Source organism: Humulus lupulus, chromosome 2 (assembly GCF_963169125.1).
Source record: "Humulus lupulus chromosome 2, drHumLupu1.1, whole genome shotgun sequence".
In the NCBI taxonomy this organism is placed as follows: Eukaryota; Viridiplantae; Streptophyta; class Magnoliopsida; order Rosales; family Cannabaceae; genus Humulus; species Humulus lupulus.
The window spans coordinates 295919058-295945340 of record NC_084794.1 but is presented as its reverse complement, the minus strand read 5'-3'; the positions used below and the strand labels follow the sequence as shown (position 1 = coordinate 295945340).

The 26283-nt window shown below is 37.4% G+C and overlaps 4 protein-coding genes across 6 annotated transcripts; 2 read left to right on the top strand and 2 right to left on the bottom strand.

Moving 5' to 3' along the window:
• The first annotated feature begins 426 nt into the window (after nt 1–426).
• LOC133816815 (cytochrome P450 81Q32-like) lies at nt 427–4542 on the top strand. The gene is made up of 2 exons (XM_062249119.1): nt 427–1427; nt 3753–4542. The coding sequence occupies exons 1-2, from the start codon at nt 438–440 to the stop codon at nt 4410–4412; spliced, it is 1650 nt and encodes a 549-aa protein (XP_062105103.1). The 5' UTR covers nt 427–437; the 3' UTR covers nt 4413–4542.
• A 7100-nt stretch (nt 4543–11642) lies between these two features.
• On the bottom strand, nt 11643–13562 carry LOC133816814 (legumin B-like). Its single transcript, XM_062249118.1, has 3 exons — nt 13161–13562; nt 12816–13072; nt 11643–12725 (listed from the first exon to the last, which is right to left on the bottom strand). The coding sequence occupies exons 1-3, from the start codon at nt 13510–13512 to the stop codon at nt 11862–11864; spliced, it is 1473 nt and encodes a 490-aa protein (XP_062105102.1). The 5' UTR covers nt 13513–13562; the 3' UTR covers nt 11643–11861.
• Nucleotides 13563–18567: 5005 nt separating this feature from the next.
• LOC133819960 (uncharacterized) lies at nt 18568–19809 on the top strand. Its single transcript, XM_062253348.1, has one exon. The coding sequence runs from the start codon at nt 18713–18715 to the stop codon at nt 19436–19438; it is 726 nt and encodes a 241-aa protein (XP_062109332.1). The 5' UTR covers nt 18568–18712; the 3' UTR covers nt 19439–19809.
• A 123-nt stretch (nt 19810–19932) lies between these two features.
• On the bottom strand, nt 19933–24175 carry LOC133819958 (pre-mRNA-splicing factor SLU7-like). Of its 3 annotated transcripts, XM_062253347.1 has the most exons (10): nt 24011–24173; nt 23362–23525; nt 23148–23260; nt 22224–22646; nt 21991–22126; nt 21591–21890; nt 20714–20930; nt 20494–20597; nt 20251–20319; nt 19933–20174 (listed from the first exon to the last, which is right to left on the bottom strand). In XM_062253347.1, the coding sequence occupies exons 1-10, from the start codon at nt 24024–24026 to the stop codon at nt 20097–20099; spliced, it is 1620 nt and encodes a 539-aa protein (XP_062109331.1). In that variant the 5' UTR covers nt 24027–24173; the 3' UTR covers nt 19933–20096. The 3 variants fall into 3 exon arrangements, 2 of the variants coding, with proteins under 2 accessions (XP_062109331.1, XP_062109330.1); XR_009886473.1 differs by lacking the exons at nt 19933–20174; nt 20251–20319; nt 20494–20597 and adding an exon at nt 21102–21321 and having other exon boundaries at nt 20740–20930; nt 24011–24175; XM_062253346.1 differs by lacking the exons at nt 19933–20174; nt 20251–20319; nt 20494–20597 and adding an exon at nt 21228–21321 and having other exon boundaries at nt 20740–20930; nt 24011–24175.
• Nucleotides 24176–26283: the final 2108 nt, after the last annotated feature.

The following is a 26283-nucleotide window of genomic DNA, read 5'->3' as shown; positions in this document are numbered from 1 at the left end:
CTAACTTAAAATACTTGCAATTTTATAATAAATTGCACGAATAGCACTAAAACATTATCATGTGGTGTTGAACACCACCCTTTAGTAGTCATTTGCTTATTAGTGTTGCTATTTGATAGCTTAAGGTGCCCAACACCACATGAGATGACATTCCATGATTGATTAACCATACCTCATAATACTTATTAAATTAAAATAAGTAGGACCCGATATTGAATTGCACTAATAACAATATGTCATGTTGTGCACGAGCAATTCTCTTTGGTTAATTATTACTATTAGAAATGACCGTTATGGAAAAACATTCCACACACTATATCCATCCACGTCGAAAGATTAGGATATGTATAAACATATGTACATAAGGTAATAAACTTCAAACATTAAAAAATAAATAAAAATCACCCATATATTTTGTTTATATATATAGTGTAGAGATGTTAGAAGTTTTGCCTCACACAAACCCTAGCCACCAAAAAATGGATCAACAACTCTTATTACTATACACAACTCTATCCTTTATCACCATCATCATCATCTTCTTCTTCTTCTTATTCGAAACCAAAAAACGACGTCACTTCAAAAACCTACCACCCTCTCCACCCTCATACCCCATACTCGGCCACCTCCACCTCCTCAAGCCACCAATTCACCGCACTTTCCGAAACCTCTCCCAAAAGTACGGCTCAATCTTCTCCCTCCGCTTGGGAACCCGCCGCGTCGTCGTCGTCATCACATCTCCCTCCGCCGTCGAGGAGTGCTTCACCAAAAACGACGTCGTTCTCGCCAACCGCCCTTGTTATCTCCTGGGGAAGTACCTCAGCTACAACAACACCACCATGACCACTTCCTCCTACGGCGACCACTGGCGCAACCTCCGCCGCATCAGCGCCATCGAGATCTTCTCCTCGAGTCGGCTCAACTCGTTCTTAGGAATCCGGAGGGACGAAATCAACCGTCTTCTTTGTGAACTCGCTAGGCCCGGCTGCGGCCGCGGTGGTTTCGTCTTCGCCGAGGTAGAGATGAAGTCGCTGCTTTCGAGCTTGACTTTCAACATCATAATGAGAATGGTTGCCGGAAAACGGTACTTCGGTGATGACGTCAGCGATGGTGATCACGCGGAGAGCCGGCGGTTCAGGAAGATAATTGAGGACTCCACTGCCTATGCCGGGGCGGCGAACGCGGCGGATTATCTGCCGGCGGCGTTGAGTTGGTTTGGAAAGGGGTATGAGAAGAAGGTGAGAAGTGTTGGGAAGAACATGGATGAGTTCTTACAAGGTCTGATCAGTGAGCATCGGACTAAGAAGAATAAAACAATGGCGGAGAGTAGTAGTAGTAGTAGTTCCACCATGATCGACCATTTGCTTTCTTTGCAGGAATCTCAACCCGATTACTACACTGACCAAATTATCAAAGGTTTTACACAGGTTAGTTTTTATATAATTTTGGATATTGCTTAATTAATTAATTGATCAAACATGAATTTGTTACAAAAGATAAATAAATAATATACTAGGCTACTCATAAATATGGAAATGGAAAATAAGAAATTTAAAAGATTGTATTTAAGTAACTAAGTAATTTGTTTTTTTTTTTTTTTTTGCAGCTTTAAGTAGTTGCACTTAAATTACTAATTAGTTTTTTTGAGCTACAAAAGTTTGAAAAATTACATATCACCAAGTAAAATTTTAATTGCAAAAGTCACATTTTATACTAATTTTGTTAAAAAATTATTTATTGAATTAAAATTGAGAAAATATTGAATTTTAATTAAACTAAGTTTTAATTCAATTTAAGATGTGTAATTTTCTAAAAATTAATTTGAGTAAAATTAAATAATTATTCATGTTAGAAATTTTATATTATTTTTTAAAAATTTAAATAATTTTTTAAAGTTAGCAATATATTTTTTTAGATTTTTATTAATTAATTAAAATTGAAACAAAATTTATGACTTTTGCAACAAAATGCCTATTTAGTGACTTACGCACAACATTCTAAAATTTGATGTAAAAAAAATCACGTAGTGACTTAAGTGCAACATTAATTTTAGACTATTTTCTAAATATATATTGTAATTTTACGCAAATATCCTAGCTAGTTATTTAACAATAAAATTATATTTGTTCACATACACTTTTAACATATTAACTAAATAATATGTATAAAATAAATTATAAATATTCAAATTTATTTAGTTTTATTACAAATATGAATGCCAAATATATTAATTGTAATTTACCATTTCTTAATTTAATATTATTTTTTCTTATTTAGTGTTTAAGGGAATAAAATTTAAATTTTGCAATTGATTATTTTTTTTAATATGGAGATGTATAAAAAAATTATTTATAATTTTAATTAAGTATGAGTATTGAAAGATTTTTTATTTTTTCAATTTTTTATGAAAGGATAATTTTGTACCAAATAAAAATTAAAAAATGAGTGTGAAAATAAAATTTTCAATTTTTAATTCTGTCACACTAATTTTAGCATCCAATCCAATCTGAATTTTTGTTCTGATTCGATTGGGTTTGATCTAATTACCTCAAGTGTGTACGTATATGCTACGTACTGTTACACCATATACAAAAATATGAAAAAATATATATAAATAAAAAGTAATTATGATGATCATACGAAAAGGAAATTGAGTTAGTTTTATTTTTTTTCCTCATATATTTACACGTGTTAAATATAATATTTATATATACAATTCGTAACATTTTTCTTTTGAGTGTTCCTATGCCCAACATCATACAAGACGTGACACTTCATAATTGGCTAGCGATAAACTCATAATACTAATTTGAATTCAAAAATATGTGAAAATCGACATAAAATTACATCAATAGCGATACGTCAATTCCTTGTGGTATTGGGCACCATTGGTGCCACCAATTCTCTTTCCTTTTTCTTGCAATAATTGAAATAAAAGTTGGTGCTAATCTAATTCAATCCAAGTTTTTTTTATCAATAATCAATTGAATGCAATTGTAAATTAGATTTTAAAATTTCCATCCAGCTCAATACAATTTGCATCTAACATATCCAATCCAATCCAATTTCCGATTTAATCATTGGTTTTTAATTGATTTTTATATTCAAATTAATTTTGAAGAAATTAAAAGAACAATAATAATAATATAATACTAAATAATTTTGATATAACATTATATATTGCTCATAATATAAAGAGGTAATGGTAGCCCATATTGTTAATCTTTAGCATTTACACACAAACTAATTATTAAAAATGAGAACTAATAATAAGATTATCTCTTATGAATATATAATTATGTAATTCACATGTCCATGTTGATTGAGATGTAAATTTAACTTTATATATTATTTATAGGGCACCACTTCGGTGTAGCCAACTTTTTGGTTGTATCGGTGCAGCTGGGGCACTATTTCGCTACTTAACCAAATTTTTTTATGACAATGTACATTATTGTCATTTAAGACATCCTGTAAATTTTTAAAAAATCTCGAATAGTTTACAGTGCCGAAAACAAGATTGTTGCACGTGTGTCTATTTTATGTATGCGAGTGTAAAATTCAACTGCTTGAACCTTGTTTTCGGCACTGTAAACTATTCAGAATTTTTTGAAAATTTGTTGAATGTCTTAAATGACAACAATGTACACTGTCATAAAAAAAATTATTTGAGTGTCGAAATGTGCCGTGGCTGCACCGAAGTGCTGCCTATTATTTATATATATTAATTTTGAATTGTTTAAATTGTTTAGACGATATTTACAGCTGGAACTGACACATCTTCAGTGACAGTAGAATGGGCAATGTCCAATCTTCTTAACCATTCTCATGTCCTTAAAAAAGCCAGAGCTGAGATAGATGATCAAATCGGACAACAACGCTTGATAGAAGAATCAGATCTTCATAAACTACCCTATCTCCAAAGCATCATCTCTGAGACCTTACGACTCTACCCAGCAGCTCCAATGCTGCTACCTCATTTATCGTCCGCTAATTGCACCATAGGAGGATACGACGTACCACAAGATACCATCTTATTGGTCAATGCATGGGCCATACACAGAGACCCGACGTTGTGGGATGAAGCCGAGAGTTTCAAGCCCGAGAGATTCAACAAAAGTAGTAGTGAAGGTGGTGGTGATGGTGATGGTGATGGTGGTGGGTTCAACAAACTTATGCCATTTGGGTTGGGAAGAAGAGCTTGCCCTGGTTCTAGCCTGGCTCAACGTGTTGTGGGCGTCACTTTAGGGTGTTTGATCCAATGCTTTGATTGGGAAAGAGTCGACGATGAAGACATTGACATGACAGAAGGTAAAGGTGTCACTATGCCAAAAGTAGTGCCATTGAAAGCTATGTGCAGAGCTCGCCCCATCATGAACTCAATTTTCTCTGAATTTGCTAATGATACTTAATATATGAGCTCTCATTCTCGCAAGCCATGTTTTTCATTATTATAAGCTAAATAAACTGTTGTATTGCAATGTATTATAGTTTACATTGTTTTTTTTTATTGGCTGCGTGTATTTTATTGATTAAGTTAAATTACTATATGGTCTAGATATTTGCGGCAAAACTCCCTATTCTTTTACAAAGGTTACAACAAACCCCCAATCAAAAAATTTGGTGGCAAAACTCCCTTTCGTTAATGGTTTGTTACAAGTGTTGACCCTCAAATTGGTCAACGACACGGAGTTAGATAAACGATTAAAAATGAGATGAAAACCAGAAGAAAAATCAAATGGAAAGCAAACAACACAAACGATTTATAGTGGTTCGGCCCCAATTGGATGGTAATGACCTACATCCACTTAGTGTTCTTAATTATTGATATTGAATCCCAACACTGTGATCAACGAACTAGGGTTCACGAGTTTCACAAGCCTTGGGAGGATTACAACTTCGATGAAATAATTACACTATATTCTTCTCTCTAAGTACAAAGAACAAAGTTATGGAGTCAAAAGTCCAAAAGTCCCTCCCTTGAGCCCTATGATTCTTATTTATAGGCTCAAGAAGGTTACATGGGCTCATGGGCCTTAATTACAATTAAGACATGTGTATTAAGATAATAAAGGAAAATACAATGAATGCAAATAGTACAAGATTGCGTATCCACAAGGCAGTAAATGAAAGCGTGCGACCAACGTGAGGCTTGATAAATAACTCTTTGGTCGATGGTCAAACATGACTCATTCACTTAAAGTTGCCACGTGCCTGCCACGTGTAGGTCAATCTTGTCACGTCATCATGAGTCGTTTTAGGGTAAACAACAAGTTATCGATTTTAGATGTTAAATGTCATGTAAGCAACTTAAGTGCCAACTAAGATACATATGGCGACACCTATAGAGCTACATGTCAAAAAATTATTATTATTTTTAAATAATAAATTTAATTAATATTAAATAGAAAAAATAAATTTTATTTTTTTTCAATTTAATATTTTGTTTAATTTTCATTATGAATTGTGTTATGGCACCTTCTAGGAAAAGAAACAAAAATGCCCAACAAGAATTACCACAACTACAAGAGTCTGATCCTGAATCTACTTCTAAGTTTGCCTCTATATGTTAGTACTCTAGGAATATATCTATAAGAGATTTTTTCATAAATATACACATTTTTTATGTTTTTTTTTACATTTTTACAACCCTTATTTTTTTTTTTCAATTTTACTATCTCAATTTTAAAAAATATAATTTTAAAGTTTCATAATTACAAAATTAAATATGGTCTCAACTACACATTAACTCCACAACAATAAGTAATAAGTAATGAACAATTAAAAAAAAAGACATTAACCCATAACATCAATCCAAAAAAACTAAAAAATAACAACAACAAAAAAAAAACAACCTCGAAGGCCCCTGCTAGAAATGTGTGCCCATGAGTGGTGGTGATGCAAGAATGACCAAGTGATCTTCATTGCCCAAGAATGTTGTGTTGTATAATAGGATGAAAATAAGTTATTCTAATTTGCTACCTTGGTTTGAATGTTGCTATGGTTTACCTTTTAGTTGAGTTCACTGACAGATAGTGCTTGTTTAAAACTTTTAACTTTATTAATTATTATTATTCTCTTTGACTTTTCAACCTTAAAAGTTCTCAGCTTTTACCTCTTATCAGAGCAACTCCAATGCATGGGAGCTTAAGTAGTTAAATCACAATTTTTTTATTATGCTTAACCAATCAAAAAACAGATAAAAAAATAAATAAATAAAATATTGAAGGCAACGTTGCCCAGCAGTGGCAACGTTGCCCATTTTCTTCCAATTTTCTTTTAAAATCATCTATCCACCTCATTTAATATACCCCACATTTGACAAGCTTTTTCCTAAAGCAACTCCCATTGGAGTTGCTCTTAAGTACCATTTTGTGCAAGTTGAGGAAGGTGGGAAAAAAAATCTGCTCTCCTTAATTCTTTGTCATCTTCATGTTCTACCAATTATTTTAAGACACCACATTTATGTATAGTTGGGAAAAGAGAAAATTATAAATAATTTAAATATATATTAAATAAATAAATTAAGTGTCTTTAAATAATTTGTGGGACATGGAGGAGACAGGAAATTTGGGGACAGGTGATTTTTTTTCGGAAGGTGGTGAATTGCCATTTACACCAAATCAACAATCCAACCGCTTGGACCATTAATGGCACCACAAAACAAACAAACCTTTATGTTACAGAAATATTCCTTTATTTTGTAAAGTTTTATCTGTACATCTTTTTACAGCTGATTTTGTCTGTACTCTATATTCCAGAGTTTCCTCATTGTAATATAAATACAATATATACTGCTCCTTTTTCGAGTGAGCAGGGAAAAAGATATAGCAATTGACATTTCCTTTTCAGCCTTTTATTTCTTTTTATCTTTTTCAAACTTGGTATCAGTAGCCTTTTGACCACCAGCTTCAATAGATTCTTCATCAGTCTCCACGAATATACCAGTCTCTACCTCAACCCCTTCTTCTGCCTCTATTTCGCCTCCTGTCCTCAACTCCCCAACCAGCCCCACGCTTCTTCCCTTTTCCCCTGCTCCAAATCCCTCCCAACCTTTCTCTTTTCTTCAACATCTTCTTTCCCTCACTATCAAGTTAGATCGACACAATTACTCCTATTGGCGATCCTTAGTTCTTAGTACAGCTCGAGCTTTTTATTTAGAGGGTTTTCTTCTTGGCAATATCCCTTGCCCTCCCCAATTTCTTGACACTCCTGTCTCTACAGTCACTCTTGGCCCTCATCCTGGCCGATTTCCCAATCCTGCTCATACTCAGTGGATGCGTACGGATCATTCTATAATGAGTTGGCTTTTCAACTCCATTACTGAACCCATGATGGGTCATGTTGTGAGGTGCGACACCTCCCATCAAATCTGGACTGTTTTTGAGTCCATGTTCACCACTCAGTCGAAGGCTAGGTCCCTTCAGCTTCGCTTGCAACTGCAAACCCTCAAAAATGGATCTCTCTCTATTCATGATTACATCCTTCAAATGAAGACCTTAGCTGACAGTCTTTCTGCTGCTGGTAAATTGATTTCTGATGATGAGTTACTTTTATATATTTTAGCAGGTCTCAGTCAAGACTATGATCCAGTTGTGGTAAACATTACCTCCTCCTGTGACTCTGTTTCTCTCCAAGAAGTTCAGTTCCTCCTTCAGAGCCATGAAATGCGTCTTGATCAGTTCCACTCTTCCCACACTGATACTCATCCTCCCTTTGCAAATGTTGCCACTCAGACTCGTCGTCCTTTCTCCTCTCCCCGTGGTTCCTTCTCTCGTGGCCGTGGTTGTGGACGTTCCTATAGTGGTCGTGGTTCTCAGACTCGCACCCTGTGCCAGTTGTGTCATTGCCCTGGTCATCTAGCTAACAAGTGCTACCACCGGTTTGACATTTCCTTTAGTGGTTCTGCTCCACCTCCTACCTCCTCGGCTCCACCTCCTTCGCATTCCACCAGCAATCAACAAGCCTTGTTTGCCTCACCCAGTACTCTCCCTGACTCGGCTTGGTATTTGGACAGTGGTGCTTCCAATCACATCACCCATGATTGTCCCTCTCTCACTACCCAATCTGAGTACAGAGGTAAAAATAATCTCATTATTGGAAATGGTGAGTCTCTTCCTATCACTCATGTTGGTTCCATATTAGTTAATAATTTGGGCTCCCTTTCCCTCACCAATATCCTTGTTGTTCCTAAAATCACGAAAAATTTGATCAGTGTTCATCAGCTACTTTATGACAATAATGCTTACATTGATTTTTTTTCCGACTGTTGTTTTGTCAAGGACCTCAGTTCGAAGAAGGTGCTCCTTCAGGGGAAAATGCATGAAGGGCTCTACTGTTTCCATCTTCAGTTTTCATCCAACTCTTCTCCACAGACTTCCCAAGCTTCTGTCTTTCCAGCTGCTACTTTTCTGTCTTGTGTCTCACCTAAGTTTAGTCTTGTTTCTCATGTTAGTCCTAGAGTCAGTCCAAGCTTCCTATGGCACATGCACCTAGGTCACCCTTCTCTCAATGTAATGAAAACAGTTTCAATGAATGCTAAACAAAATATTTCAGTTTTTCGTGACTATTGCACTGCTTGTTCCATTGGCAAATCTCATTACCTTCATTATGGTACCTCCACACATCACACTTCTTCTATATTAGAACTAATACTCACTGATGTTTGGGGTCCTTCCCCTCTCCCTTCCCGTGATGGCTTTCGTTATTATGTCCATTTTCTTGATCATCACACCAAGTTCACTTGGATTTTTCCCATGCGACTCAAGTCCAAAGTAAAATCCATTTTTCTAAGCTTTCAAAAATTAGTTGAAAGAAAATTTGACAAAAAAATCAAATCTGTTCAATCCGACTGGGGTGGTGAATATCGCAGTCTCGCTCCTTTCTTCCATAGTATCGGCATTCATTTTCGTCATCCATGTCCTCATGATCACCCCCAAAATGGCACTGCTGAACGCAAACATCGTCATATAGTCGAAATGGGTCTCACTCTCTCCCAAGCTCATATGCCCACCACCTTCTGGTGGGAAGCTTTCTGCACAGCCACTTATCTTATCAACTTACTTCCTACTCCAACTCTTGATCACAAGTCTCCTTTTGAGTCTCTGTTTCAGTCACCACCTGATTACTCCAACTTGAAAGTTTTTGGCTCCCTTTGCTTCCCTCATATCTGTGCATATAACACTCATAAGCTAGATTTTCACTCCCGTCCCTGTGTTTTCATCGGGTACAGCCCCAACCACAAAGGATATCTGTGTCTAAGTTCTAATAATCATGTCTACATTGCTCAAAGTGTGGTGTTTCATGAGACTGAGTTTCCCTTCTCTACAGGTCACTTTCTTCGTTCATCTTCGTCGTCCACCCCACCTACCAACTCTGCTCAATGGTTCAACGTTCCTGTTGAAGTTCCGTTCTCCTCCACCTTTCCTCAGTCTTCTCCAGGTTCTCATGCTTTTGCCCCTGCAGCAGCACCTCCTTCATCGGGTTCTTCCAGTAAGTCTCATTCCTCTCTTCAGCCTTATTCTCCCATTTCCCCCACTAGCTCCACCAGTACTCCTATCCTTTCATCTCCTTCTCCACTTACAATTTCATGTCCCACGACCCTTCCTCTCGTTGTTGACCTTCCTATTTCCACTCATCAGTCCACAACCCGTCCCTCCCTACACCCCATGATCACTAGGTCCAAATATGGTATTTACAAGCCAAAAATACATACCTACTCATCTCTCTTGTCTTCTGTATTAACTAATGATATTGAATCCACTTCCACCGCTCAAGCTCTCACCATTCCGAAGTGGCGTGATGCAATGGCCTCTGAATATCAAGCTCTCATGAAATATAACACCTGGTCTCTTGTCCCTGCCACTTCAGACATGAACATTGTTGCCAACAAATGGGTTTTTCGCATCAAGCATAATGCCGACGGCTCTGTTCAGCGCTACAAAGCGCGTCTTGTCACGAAAGGCTTTCAACAAGTGCCTGGCATTGATTTTTTTGAGACATATACCCCTGTCGTTGAACCATCTTCCATTCGATTCATCCTCACTCTTGCTGTTACTAACAATTGGGACATTCAACATGTCGACATCAACAACGTCTTTCTCAATGACACTCTTTCTAAGCTGGTATACATGCAGCAACGTGCTGGCTTTGTGGATCCTAACCAACCACAGGCTGTTTGCAAGCTGAATCGTGCCTTATATGGCTTAAAACAGGCCTCTCGCGCTTGGTTTGGCACTCTTCGCAACACCTTGTTCACTCTTGGCTTTAAGAACTCTACTGCCGACTCCTCCTTGTTCATTTACAAGCATGGTTCTGCTGTCTTATATTTGTTTGTCTATGTCGATGACATTCTCTTGACTGGTAGTTATCAATATGAAGTTATGAAAGTTATTGCTGCTCTCCATGATAAATTTGCTCTCAAAAGCCTTGGATCTGTCACCTACTTTCTTGGTTTTGAGATAATGAGTGGGCAACAAGAGTTACATCTATCTCAAACCAAATACACACTGGATCTACTTAGACGAATCAACATGACAGATTGCAAACCAGCTCCTACACCAATGTGCCAAGGGGCAAAACTATCTCTTCAAGACAGCGACCCATTTGAAAACACCACTCTATTTCGAAGTGTTATTGGAGGTCTTCAATATCTTACTCTAAGCAGGCCTGATATTTCCTTTTCAGTCAATAAACTAAGCCAATTTATGCATGCCCCTACTCAAAATCATTGGTCTCTGCTTGCAAAAGAATCTTAAGATATATTAAGAGGACCATCGGCCATGGGTTAGTATTCAAACCAGCTCAAACATTAAGTCTGGAAGTATTTTGTGACTCAGATTGGGCAGGGTCTCTTGATGACCGCAGATCCACAACTGGGTATGCAGTCTATCTTGGAGGAAATTTGATTTCTTGGTGTTCAAAAAAACAAAAGGCAATTGCAAGATCAAGTACAGAAGTCGAATATCGTGCTCTAGCACAAAGCGCAACTGAAATTGCTTGGTTTCAATCTTTATGCACCGAAGTTGGAGTCAAGACTCAAGGAGTGCCTATTATCTGGTATGACAATTTAGGGGCAAAACAGTTAGCTAACAATCTTGTTTTTCATGCCAGAACCAAGCACATAGAGTTGGATGTTCGTGAGGGACAAAGTTGAAAACAAAGAATTAGAAATCAGATACATTCCAACAGATCATCAAAACGCTGATATACTGACCAAGGCCCTCTCAATATCACAGCATACATTTCTCAAGGACAAGAGCTGCCTGTGGTGTCAACTCCCCATATCAGCTTGAGGGGGCGAGTTGAGGAAGGTGGTGAATTGCCATTTACACCAAATCAACAATCCAACCGTTTGGACCACTAATGGCACCACAAAACAAACAAACCTTTCTGTTACAAAAATATTCCTTTATTTTGTCTGTACTCTATATTCTAGAGTTTTCCTCATTGTAACATAAATACAATATATACTGCTCCTTTTTCGAGTGAGCAGGGCAAATGACATTTTCTTTTCAGCCTTTTATTTCTTTTTATCTTTTTCAAACTGTGCATAACCTTTATTGATAAATTAGAAGCTGATTTGCTCATGTGGTATATTATATATAAGTGCCATTTTTAATTACCTCTCATATTAGAAATGTTTCTTCTAAATTTTACGAATAAACTTTTACATATCTCTCGCAAATGCAACCCCAAACCGGGCTACTAGTACACTAAAGCACCACACTATACCAAACCATGTGACACCACTTTATTATTCCTTACAAACTTAAATTTTTTTTAAAAGAAAAAACTACGTACGTTTACGTTACGTACGTATACGTACGGACTTCATATTATAACTAGCTAACAACGCTAATTTACTCCCAGCGGCTCTGCTGAGAAGAAGGGCTGAAGACGGAGATCTCATCCCGGCCATACTTCAACCTCCTTGCTTGCTCTCTCGATATGCGGAAAGCATTCGCCAGAACATCGTCCGGCATAGCTCTCATGGCCGACACCTTTCCGGCCAGAGGGTTTCTCATGGCGTTGTTGTTTGTCTTCACTGCAATCCACTCGAACCCTTGGCTGCTCGCCTTCTTCACCACCGCGTAGTTCTGGGGCACCACGAACACCTGGCCCTCTCTCACCTCCCCGTCGTACACGCTGCGGCCGTTGTCGTCCGCCACCTGGACTCTGGCGCTGCCACGTGTCACGTAGACGACGCTGTGGCTGTTGAGGTTGAAGTGCGGCGCCATCATGCCGTTCTTGTAGAGCACTCCTCTCTCGGCGGTCAGCTGGAGGGAGCGGAGGATGGGGAGGTTGTAGCTGTTGAGGGTGGTCAGGCGGCCGCCGCGTGGGTTGAAGATATCGGCCTGAGAGGGACGGTCGATGTTCTCCCTCAACCTCAGCGTGCAGAAGGTTTCTTCTAAGCCGTTGTAGTCCTCGGATCGACCGTAGCGGCGTCGCTCCTCTTCTTGGATTCTGGAAGGAGCTATGATGTGGAGGTCCTCCCTGACTCGGACGATTCTCTCCCTCATGTCGTCTCTGTTCTGGAGCTTGTTAGCCAACTCGGTGTCGATGTTGAATGACTCGGCCAAGATTCTTGTGTCGAAGCCGCTGAAGATGTTGCCGTTGGGGTTCTGCTCCTCCTGCCTCCTTTGCTGGCTTCGGCTTTGGCTCCGGAGACGAGCCTCTTGTTCGGTCTTTTGTTCCCTGTGTGGGTTTCCAGCTAGGTGGAACCTCTGAAATTAATTTCGAAGAGCTAACATTACTAATTTATATGAAGAAGAAAAAACACTGATCAAAAGTGATGTTATAGTAGAATATATTACTCTAGAGAATTGGTCGAGCTGGTTGGCTTGGTTGCCGACATCGACGAAGGCAATCAAAACAAGAGGAGAGTCGCCGTTGTTGTAGACCCAATCAGCCACTCCGGCAGGCAAGGCAACGATATCACCTTCTCTGATTTCACGAACCTTCTGGTGTTGCTCGTCTGATCCCTGAGATGTATATCCTCTGGACGACGCTGAAGTTCCTCTTTCGAATGTCTCTGGGCAACCTGGGATCACAGCTCCATGGATACCTCTACCTGCATATGAATCATAATTATTATTATTATTATGAAAGTGCATATATATATAATTCATATATATGAACAAGTTAGCAAAACATTATGCCTTGAATAACGTAGAACATCACTGGTGCGTTCAAGAAAGAAGGCAACAAGAGGCCTCTGCGCTGAATGGTGTGGCGGGCAGTCTCGACTCCAGCGCATTGGAGCTCATCGGCGTTATCGTTCTCGGAGTTTTGGATGTCCCAGTACTCGCTGACACCAGCTTCGCACTCGACTCTGCGGTTGGGCTGGCGGGCGTTGAGGCGTTGGAATTGGCACTGTGACTGCCACCGGCGCTGCTGCCTCTGCTGGCCGCGCTGGCTGCGCTGCGGCATTTGCTCGATCTGAGCAAAGCAAACGTGGGAGAGAAGTAGGGAGAAGAGGGCGAAACATAGCAAGGAAGTAGAGCTGGCCATGGCTACTGGAGAGCTCTCGGTGTGTTTTGCTTTTACTCGATCGATCTTGTGGTGATGAAGAACTAAGGCAGTGGTGAGTGGGTTTTATAGAAGGGCAAATGGGATTGGAATCTTGGACGTGGCGAAGGGTTGATGATGTTTTTGTACTATTTGCATGGCGTGAGAGCTCTTGATTGTTAACACATAATGCTTTGTGTCGTTGCATGTGTCGATGAGGTTCTGATGAATGTTGCATAAGTGTATTTATTTGTAAGGATTGTTTTTTAATGTGTCGAATATGTATGCCTGAGTTGCCTCTCTGGCTCTATATATCTGATGAATTCGTTTGGGTCCAAAATATAAGAGTGTTGCTATTTCGTCCTACCCTTATTAAATTATTAAATTTAAAACTTGGCATTCACCTAGTGCCTATTGTAAATTCTCAAAATATAATGTTGAATACTTATGGTGTTGGATAGTAAAAGTGACATTAATTAAAATTGTGAGGCTGAAAAACTGTGACAATATAGGACCAACACAAAATTTGATATTTTTTATAATAATTACATATAAATTGGTATTTTTCTAAATTTTGAGCTCTTTTGTATAGAAATAATAATAATAATCATCTAAAACTTAGACTCTTTTGACTTGGGCCCAACTCTGACCCACCTAAGTCCAAATCCTGCTTTGAGCGGATTTTGAACAATTTGATTCTTTCTTGTGAAAATTACATTTTATATGGGTTTTTAATAAAGTTTTTAAAAATATGGTTTTTTTTTTACAAGTATTATTTTATGGCTTTTTAAAACTTGTATTCCCTTTTATGGGATTATTTTTCCATATTTTTGTAAAAGAATCATTATTATGCCATATTTTTTTCCCATAATCTATTTTTTTAATTAAAATTGTCCATATAAACTAAGAAAAGTTTAATTACCATATTTTTGCATATTAATGGCTAAAAAACCATATTTATGAAAAAATCCCTTCTTTCTTTGCACATGTATCACCAAAGTAATTTCGTTCTCTTTCATAAAGGTTTGGTTATTAATTAAGATTTTTTTTCTCAGAATTAGGGATCAGTAGTGTCACACCCCTGACTCAGTGCCAACGAATAGGGATCAACTAGGGCCACGGGAAGAATTGAAGAACAACATGCTCATTCTTAAAATGAATTAACCAGCATCGGAGATCATCAACTTAAGAGATAATTTTTTAACCACAACACCAGGCGGAGATCAATTCTTGGATGGCCGACCAATCAAAAAGTCATAGTAGGTTTATCCTCTTATCATCGTGCAACCACTACTAGTGGTTTAATTAAAATCTTGGTTAAGCATGTTAGTAATGGAGCTCCAAATAGCTTAACTTTCTTGTATTTTGCCATATGGATTTATCGAAACAACAAAACAATTCAAATATAAATTGAAACGTGATATTAAAATACAACTTTTTTTTTTGTTTACATAATTATTATATATGATATAATTAGGGCCGACCCTGAATAGGATTAGACTTAAGAAATATTAAAGATTAGGGTTCTTTTTGTATGAAAATTTTCAAATATTTATGGTATTTTTTAAAAGAATTTTAAAAAATTCGTGGGCTAAAGGAGCTTTAGGCGTGAGTCTAGCCCACCTTAGTTTAGGGCCGGCCCTAAATATAACAAATTAATATTTTAATACGAAGCATATTATATATATATAGTTCATACAAATCCTATTCAAAACAAGAGTTTGAAAATTCCTAATTAAAGAGTGGAGAGTGCATTTTTTGACGAGCGTGGGAGAGTTTAGTGAAACTGACCCATCTTTTTCTTTGATCATATCCTCTAATTTCTTTTAATTTATTGTATTATACATGTTCCTTTCCAAATATATATAGGTCACAATATTAATTGTTGGTCAAAGTACATCAAATTAAATGAAATTTAGCTTCATAATTAGGCAAATTTTGGCCTAAGTCCAAAAAATAGATAAGAACAAGGAAAATACTCCCAAATAAACAAACAAAGACTATTGGTACACCACAAATAAAATTTTCTCCTAACAATGATTTTGTAATTAAAAAAAAAAAGAAAACATTGGGAAATTAGCAAAGTGTTAAATAAAAATCTATACCCCACACACCACGGCGGCCAATAATGATTTTTATTCACAAAAAATATCTACCTTAATTACTTTTTTAAGCCATGCATTGACTGACTTATATTATATTAAAATTTAAAATATTATACTAGTTTATTGCACTACTAATTAAAAAGGTAATGCAACTTTATTGAAATATATACTTAAAAAAGAAAGCTTTTACCTTGGGATAATGAAACTGAAACGAAGTTTATATGATAGAGTACAATGTGAAGTTGTTAACTATGATTACATGTTGATTAGATAAATAATAATATTATTAGGTGGGAAGTGATAAATAATACGCACACTAAATATCATTGGGTTAAACTAATAAATCTCAAAATAAAAGAGGTGCATCACTTGGCATATATATATATATGTCTACCGAGTTTTTTGGAAACTAGAAATAGATTACGAAATAAGAGTTAAAAAGAAAGGATTAGAGATGAACAATCACCGTTTTTACGTGGTTGTGGCGTTAATGAGTCTTAGTCCACGAGTCAGTAGTATTAGGCTTTAGAGAGTTTTGACAATGAAGTTTTTATACAAGTTTTCGCACAGTTTTTGCTTACTAGAGAAATTCTGGGATCCCAGTTACAGTGCACAACTGACCTTATTTACAGGCAATCAAGCACCTTGGGTCGAACTAATCCGGGCCCAGTAGAAGTGTAATTACAGTTTGCTCGCTAATGGAGCCATAATACAAAGATAGTAATACATAATTAGATGTTGTTAATCTGGGCCCATTGGGCTGGCTTAGGCATGGCCAAGCCTTACAGCTGCCCATCGTACGTTAGCACAGACTGGTGGGCTTATAAGAGGACCTGGGGACATAATCTGTCAAAGTAGTGGTAGTACTGTTTCCTAAGAACAGTGTCTGTTCCGTACATACCCTCTTCTGCAGGTTATTTGAGGAGACCAACTGCCAGATTTCGTGGGGTCAGGTCAGCATCGGGGAAAACTAGGCTTGCCCTATCTGGATGTATGGTCCGAGTTCGTTTACTAGTGTCCTGATTCATTTACCGGAGTCCTGGTTCGTTCACTAGGACCCGGGTTAATTTGCCAAGGTGGACACCGTAACACTGAAGATCTCCCCTGGATTCTTGATAAGATTCGTCTCCAGTGAACAGTTAGTCTGCCACCTTAATTGGCATCCCGGATGATGTGGGTTGGTCGTGGCCGGGGAGATGAGTTGGACCTGCATCTCAGTCCCGGTTCCTTCATTATGCTCACGCCCATTGAATGTTGTTGTGCTCAATAGTGTTAGGGCTATCAAAGTTTCCTCCTTCCCCATTTATTGGACTCAGGATGAGCCCAGACCTCTTCTCAGGGCCCACGGATCCATTTGATCATGCCACGCGTCAAGGGTGGAAAATAGGGATAACAATATATATATATATATATTCATTTTTCTATTTTCAGCACTTAAATAGATATAATCTCAAAAAAAAATTATACGACAATATATTGTAATTATTTATAGCATCCCGCAAATTTTCAAGAAATTATGAATAGATTACGAAGGCGAAAAAATGGTTCAAACTGTCAAATTCTATACGTGTACACAAAAATACAGGCACGCATGCAAAAGACAGTTTAAATCTTGCTTCGGTACCATAACTTATTCAAAATATCTTAAAAATTTGTAAGATGTTCTAGATAGCTACAATGTACATCGTCATATAAAACAATTTGAGATTATATCTATCTAGATGGCGAAAATAGAATAAGATGCACCAGTATTGTAAAAAAAGTGTAGTGGCTTCCTCCATATATATATATATATATGTAATACTATATGTATATTATGTATGTGCTTAAACTTTCCATTCATTAATGTAATTAAATGAATAAATAATCGGAAATCATGATGAATAAACACAGCTAATTAGTTATATTATTATAAGTTAATTATAAGATAATAAGTAACCAAACCACTGATGATGATAATGTCTTCTTAATTTGATTCTCTCTTTCTTTCTTTCTTTCTTTCCTTTCTTCTAGTATACTTACATTCTGTTATATGAATTAATCCAAATCCAAAAAATATATGTATACTTGAAAGAGTGGTGTTTAAATTTAGAATGACTTGAAAATTAAGGAATTCAAGTTAAGGCAACAGAAGTTAACTCGAAACCCAACCAAACCAAACCAAGGATTATATAAAAGTGTACAAAGTTATACTTTTTAATTAACCATCTTTACAACTTGGAAAGCCAACTCCTTTGCCAACTTTATCACATCCATACATATAACCCAAAAATTAAAAATAAAAGTATATTAATTATTTGAATTGCTCAACCATCAACCCTAATTAAAGAAAAGTGTACCTTCCTTTTTTTGTTTTTGCTATAAAGATTAATATAGTTTTTTCAAAGGCAAACTAACTACACTAGCTAATCTCGATCTATATATATATATGTAATTAGAATAACGATACGTGCACCAAAATATTACACCAACTGATGTGACACTATTTTTTTAAAACAGTAGATCCCGCCTGATATAAATTTGATTGGTTAAATGAAATTGTCACGTCAGTTATTGTAATGTTTTGATGCATAATTTTAGTGTTCATATATTACTCGTCTAATACACATATAACATGTTATTGTACAAGAAAAGGACATTCATTACTACAACAAAGGAATCAATCATACCCCACCCCAAACCAAACCACCACCCAATTGAGTTGAGTTTTCTTTGATTAATTCATTTTCAAAAACTTAAAAGTATAAAAAGATTTTTTTTTATTATTATTATTTTACTTTCTTCAATAATCTCAAACTTAGGAGCCAAGTTTTGCTGGCTCCAGCAAAGAGAGGGGCCTCCAAATATAATGCTGCCGAAAGTAGTGATTACACTATACAATACAACTGCATTGACCACAAAAACCAACTCATTATTTCATTTCATTTCATTTTCATTCTACTTTTTCCTATACAAAACCCCAAGTGGCAAGAAACCAAACATTCAAACAAAAACATTCATATCATATATAAATCACAACAAATCTTCAAAAATCAACTTCCATATCATGAAAAACTTTTCTTACTTTTTCTCTCCAACCAAACAATATCATCATCATCATGTCTCGTTGGAACATAAGGAGAAAGCTTTCTCCGGCAAAGAGAGCATGGAAAACCATCACAACAAGACTACAACCGAAGATCCTTGACATCATCAACCTCATCAAACACTCAAACATCCCAACTGCCATCAAAACGACAAGTCGTCGCCTCCTCTACACCCTCAGCTCCTTTCTCCCCACCAAACTCCGGTCCATCTCCAACCCCTCCTCAGCCACCTTCCGCCGCCGCCAGACCACCACAAGCAACCACAACTACAGCTACAACTACTCTCACCAACCAGTCTACAAGAACTTCCCGGCCATACACATCGACGAGCTCTTCCCTTACTCCACAGGTGAGCAGCCACGTGGCCTTGTCTCCGCCACAGCCGGTGGTGGTGATAAAAGTTTAGAGAACAAGAGTACTAATATTGTTCGTAGAAACACTGGAAATAACATTATGTATGGTCACGAAGCCAGTAGTAGTAATAGGAATAATGATAAGGGTAAACGATCAGTAGTGGTTGAAGATGGTCGTGGAGATAAGGACATGAAGAGAGTTGGTAGTAATAAGAGTATATATAGCGTGGAAGAGGCGTGGATGGCGGTGGTGGCTTCGTCGCCGCAGCTCCGGGGAGTGGATGAGAGGGCTGAGGAGTTCATTAGTAATTTCAGGGAAGATATGAAGCTTCAGAAGGAGAAGTCTATTCTTGAGTTTCATGAGATGTTGAAACGTAGTGCCTAGCTAAGTTACCTAAAATTATCTCATATATATACATACTTTTTTTGTTTATATAGATATACAATATAAACTACATGATATGACATTGGTTTATTCTAGGAGAGCTTGAAAGTTCCAAGGCCTATAAAGGGTTTGGATCTTTGTTATCATATTGGTTTTCATTTCGGTTTTTGGTCTGTTTGTTTGGCTTAAGTTTGATTAGAAATGTTGGAATTGTATAGTGTGGTGACTTTTGTTCATTTTGAGAATTTGTAATTGTGTGTAAGTATTTGATTTTTTTTGGTGTTCTCTGGTTTATTTAACAGGGAACGATCAATTTTATTTGTTTATACTATTTCTCTACAAAAATGGAATAGTTTGAAATTCAAAAATAAGATTGGTTTTCCATTCAATTTTTACTTCCATAGATCTCTAGCATGGTTTATTTTCTATATTCATTCTCTGCTCTTCTTTTTTTCAACCCCAAAAAACTACTAAATTAGATACAGTAACACAAATTTACAGTAACAATGCATATTAGCATTGATGAATATTCATGCCAATAAGGTATGAAAAGCCATGATAAGAATGAGTTGCTTTTCTGTTAAGGATTTCAACTTTCAACTTTCAAGATTGTGGTTTACACTACACTACATCAGACAATATTGGCTGCCAACATATATCAGTACAGAAAATTCTTAATGGGGTCGTCATGGTGAATCTTCTTCATTCGATATGCCTCCATTTCCTCTCCGGTAACCTGAAAAGACAAATTGTTCAGGACTAACATTAAATATTGATCAAGTATAATAGACAACGTTATCCAAATTTAATACCTCGTCGTTCCAGCTAACATTATACTTGCGTTTTCTTTCATCTTTCTCTTCCTTCTTTCGTTCATCCTCCTGGTCAACATAGCACATGTTAAACATGTAAGAATACAAAAGAGAAAAATCAAGTATTCCTAGGTGAGGAGAGTCAGAAAATGGGAGTACTATTAATAACAAATAAATGAAATATCTAAAGCTTGTTTGACATGAGAATCAATAAGAGGAGATGGGTTAAGTTCAGCTTTTCACCTTCTTAAGAGCTTCTGCAAGTTTTTCCTGGTCTAGGACCAAGTCATTAGGTACATCAGTTCCCCAAGTGGCAAGATTTTTCTCTTCTCTTGGTGCAGGTGTCTCTGCATCATATCCAGAAATCGAATCAGGATGGAAAAGAAAAGCAAGCAGCTGGATCAAAACATATTAAAATGTATTATGTACTAACATTAGAAGTTTGGATAACAAAATTGCTTACCTTCAGAAGCCGCTTTACGATCAACGTTGGCTTTCATCGAGTCTGCTGCTGCTTCAGCAGCCTCAATTCCAGCTGAGCCAGTGCAGTAGCTGTTCTTTATTGTTTGCTTACAGCACTTATAACCCCATTGGTGATCTTTCCACCAAGAACCCCAAACACTAGTGTGGTTATTGATATAAACATCTTCTTCGTATTTGCTTTTGGGAACAGATATCTCCTTCAAAAGCCAAAAGATAATGCAAGAGAAGAAAAACAGCATTAGGTAAAACTCGGTATCCCATTTCATGAAACATTTGAAAAATGAAAAAATGTAAGCAATTTGCAAATAGAGTAACATTGCTTTCAAAACAATCATGTGACAAATATCTAAACAATAGCAAAAGAGCACCTTTGACAGAAAATCATTTACTCATGAAGTAAATTGCCTGAGTTGGACTTTTACTTTTCAGCAAAGGTACTCAAATCTATATAACTGAAACACTAAAACAGTGTACTCTATATGTATTACACATACATATTTAAATGGTTAAAGGTACAAAGAACAGCATCAAGAGCTCAAGCACAATCTTCTCCACGCAATAATTCATTTCCTCCACCTTGTTCACCATCTACAGGAAAGAACCACATCTTAGATACACAAATATCTGCCTTTAAATAAAGCCATTTGACCAAATCCTAATTTAAAATTTATGTCACAAGCCAAAAACATCCAGGTATGAATTTAAAGACAATTGAATTATCACACAAGTCTCACAATGCAGCATTGTTAAGGACATAATTATAATGTCTTATTTTTTTGTTTTAGCAAAGAACCAATAATTGTTCAGAGGCAAAATGTCCAAACCAAGCAGATTCTTTTGAGTGAGTGCAGACATACCATGCCTTTTACGATTCTGCCCGTACGATCATATTCTACTTCTTTCTCACTTTGTCCCAAAAGAAGCTCCCTCGGAAGTTCTTCTTCACTTGCAGCATTACCATACTTCTCCATTATGGTATTTTTCATTTGTGACTTCAACTTCTCCTTAATGGCCTTATAGTTCTTATACAGAAGTTCAGCTTGAGATGGAGCAGCTTGCATGTGGATATCCTGGCCCTTTTCAAATGCTTCCCAAGCATGTATATTAAGTTTCTTGAACTCCAATGCTTGCCCACTTATTCTATAACGGTTATCTCCCTGTGTCAATAGCACAATAACACATCAAAATCATGAATAACATTTACAACATATAGAGTAAAAAAAGTTTCATATTGTTTAAAAATTCAAGAATACTCACTCCATAAAACTTCTCATTTGGGTCAGCATCAGGAAGAGGATCCTCTCTCATAGATCGCGTTTTAGGATCATAATAAGCAGAATTTACATCGAGATTTAAAAGATATTTAGCTGTATCCTCGCGAATACGCAAATTTCTGGAATAGAAAAAGCTTACATTAGCTTTCAGGAAAAGGGTATAGTAGCAAAGTAAATAAGCTTCATCCACAAATAGTGAGAATGTGAAAAACATACCTAACTGTTCCAGTGCTACCACCATTAGTTGTGCGAACACGCTTCTCCACTTTAGCAAACTCCATTTGTTTGGACTCATCAACTTTCGCCTCATCAACTTTCAGAGCATCTTCATCTTCATCTTCATCTTCATCAGCACTGCTTGCACCCTCTCCATCCGGCTTATTATTTTTCTCCTCCAACTTTTTCAGTTGTTGTTCTTTCAAATATTTCCTTCGGGCTTCATCCCTTGCCTCATATCTCTCGATAACACGAGCATAGGCTGATGCATCATAACCATTCCATCTATCACGTTTCCCATCATAATCCAACTCAAACGTCTCAATCTTCTCATCGGGCGCCATGTGCATGTTAGTCCATTTTGCTCCTTTTCTTCGCGGCCTTTCCATGCAGAATTTCACTTCATGGGTCATGGCTCCACAGCTGTTGGAAGCAAATAAATAAGGAACCTCACAAGACTTGCTCTTCAAGTAATAATAAAAAAAAAGTGGAAGTGTCATTCAAGTTTACCAAATTTCCAAGCCCAACTTAATCAATGCATTGGAATGGGAAGAAAAAAAAAATAATACAAATTTTGTGTTCGCAAAATTCAAGTTATATTTGTTTATGTTTCTAATGGAAAGAAGATGTAAATAACACAAGTAGAAACTAGTTCATTTGAGTTCCCATACATACTAAAACGATGAAGTACTAGAATCAATTTTAGTTACACTTAAAAGATTACAACTAAAACCCACATAAAACCATAACTAGTCCAGGCAAAGTGTTAAGACCTTAAGATCAGTCTTATTCTTTTGAAACGAGGAGAAAGACAAAGCTACTAAAGGTTCATGTAATGTTTACTAATAAAAATAAAAAACAAATTTATTGATGATGCTAAAAAAAGGCAATAAAAGATACATTAGGAACAACAGTTCAACTTACTTCTCGCAAGCTCCTTTTCTGTATTTCTCAGCTTGGAATATTTTGGCACCTCTATCATACCAAGACTTAGTATGATTCTTATCCGATTTCCATTTCCTCTGATGTTTCAAACTCTAAACAGAAAGAAACAAAGGAGCAATGCTGCATAAATATCCAGTTTTCACATTAGATTCTGACAAAAATAACTTAGCAATCTCAGAAATGTAAAGCTCACCGGTCTCTCTGCATTAAGATACCAAGGTGCAGATGACATATACTGAGGAATATGAGGATTGATCTCTTTCCCATCTTCATCAACCTCTGCTGGTGCAAGCCCAGCTTTACGAGCCTCCTCCAATTCGAGCTGCTTCCTATGATCCTCCCTTGATTTGAATGCCACTGAAAAACCCAATACAGTAAGACTATAACAATCAGAAATTAAAACACATAATACTATAAATCATTCAAAACTCAGTATAATAAATTTATCAAGAATGCTGCCCGGAATGATTCTGCTTCCCCAAACTTAACTTTACAATTCAAAAATCAAATCTTTTTTTCAATTTCCTCAAAAAAGAACTTCATTTGTGAATCTTTTATCGAGTTTCCACATTAAAAAAAAAAAAAACTACTAAACAAGTCTGTGTTTTCCCCATACGAATAATAAGCCTAAAGATTGGCGCCAAAAACAAAACTGTCAGTACAGAACTACAAATCAATCAAAACCCAAACAGTTATCCCATAAACTAAAATTATACTTGTGAAAATTTTATTGAGTTCCGACATTGCAAGTCACTAAAGAATGCTGCCCAGAATGTTTTTTTCTTCCGAGACAAACACTAAAAAAAATTGGAAAAAAAAAAAGAAAAAGAAAATGTACGTACCTGAAGCAGTAGCCATAATTGAACAAAGAATCGACGTTTCAGATGATTAGTTGGATCGAATTTCAGTTCCAGATGATGATAATACCTAGAGGAGTGTTATTACTTTGCACCTTGTATCTTTCTCTTTGAGCCAAAAATAAAAATTGAATCTTTGAGGAGTTTAGAAGGGAAGTCCAGTGGAGTCCCGTACCTTCTCGATGCCCTCACATAAACGACATGTCGTTTTCTATTTTGTTGATTCATATGAACTTCATGTCCTATTTACCCAATTCCAATAATTTGGAAATTAAATATTAAGGAGTGAGCTTTTTAAAAAATATTTCTTACTATTTTCCAATTCTTTTAATGGGTTATTTTTATTTTATCAATTTAAATTTGTAAAATAATTTTTTAATCATAAATTAATAAGTTTTACTCTATTTTCCCAAAAATTGATCGTAGTAAACTATGGTTTGAGCAATATTTGCTTCTAAAAGTGGAAACTACCACATTTCTTTCTCAATCCTCACTATTGTCAGGTCCCGACCAGTGACCCTCGACCAGTGGGCGCGCATCCTGCGCACGGACTCGTACGGACGAGTGGGCCGAGTAATGTCACGACCAGTGACGCGGCCCACGAAGGGCCCATGGGGCTTGGGCGGTTTAGGGATTACTTAGCATGGATGTACTCCTCCTTCTTAAGTAACTTAGCATAGTGGGTTTACTCCCTTAATGGGCCGGCCATTTAGTTTATAGGCTTGTCCACATGCTTTAGATAGATATTTTAAGGGAAATGGATGGTGGGGAGCTTGCCACTTGTCGGCCTAGGGTGTTCTCTAGTTGCCTATATATATGGCAATGCCCACACATGTTTAGGGGCTGCCATTACATTTCTTTATACTTGTAAACACATTCTTATCAATACAAAGCACGGATTCTTTGTACCTTGTTGCCTTGTTCCTTTCATTAAGTTGCTTACACTCTTTCGGAGTGGTTTTCCATACCCACTCTTTTAGGCTGACTTTGCCGACGAACTGGTGAAGTGCCGCACTCCCTAACCTCGGAGGGTTCGGAGCGTGTCAGATGGTATCAGAGCTGATTGTAAGGAGAAAGAGTAGAATTAATGACGGATCAACCAATGGCGGAAGCCACGAAGCAAGTGTCTAAAAAGAAATCTGATCTTAGAGAAGTGGTAGCTGAACTAGAAAAACGTCTCGACACTAACGTTTACCTTGTCCATGCCATGGATTCACGAATTGGAGGCCTCGAAGAAAAATACAAGGATCTAGAAGCAGAAGATGCTGCTATACACGGCTCCATTTCGGATGCACTTCAAATGCAGGCCGAAAGTCTGCGAGATGAAGTTGGAACCATGAGGGATTTGCTGCTCGCAGAAGTAAATTCCATACGAGCCCGGCTCGATGTCATGGAGGTAAATGAAAGAGAGAGAGACGCAGAGCATCGGGGGATGCTTAACCGGCAGGAAGAGGCGAATACAGCCACCATGACCAAGCTTGAAGAAATCCAAGCCGATTGGGCCATGTGTAGAAGAGCTGCGTCCGGAGGTGGATTTTCCACCCCCTCGGTTCACAAAATCGAAATACCAAAGCCAAAGTCATTTGGCGGGGCCCGAAATGCCAAAGAAGTTGACAACTTCATATGGGGCCTATCTCAGTATTTCGAAGCTACCAACATCACCGATGAGGCAGTAAAAATCCGAACCTCAGCTATGTACTTATCCGATATTGCCATGTTATGGTGGCGCCGGAGGCATGGCGAGATTGGAAGACAACTCTGCGTGATGGACTCTTTTGAAGATTTCACAAGAGAGCTAAAGAAACAGTTCTACCCCGAGAACGCTCTAGACGATGCAAAGGGCCAGTTGAGACGACTTAAACAAACTGGCGGGATGTGAGAGTATGTAAGAGATTTTACAACTTTGATCCTAGAAGTCCCGAACACTACCGAAGAAGACTCATTGTTTAACTTCATTGATGGGTTACAACAGTGGGCTAAAGTTGAGTTAAGACGGAGGAACGTTCAAGATCTTTCGTCGGCTATTGCAGTGGCCGAGAGCTTAACCGACTATACTTCTAAAGAATCCTCCAAACCGAAGGAAACAAAGACGTTTGTTAGCCCGAGGAGCGGAGGAGGAGAACGGTGGAAGGCTCGTGGGACGACCGATGCTAGTACGAGTCAAAAGGGGAAGACTAAGGAGATGGCCACACGAGACACTGTTCGATGCTTTGTCTGTGCTGGGCCACATTGGGCACGGGAATGTCCACAAAAACGGC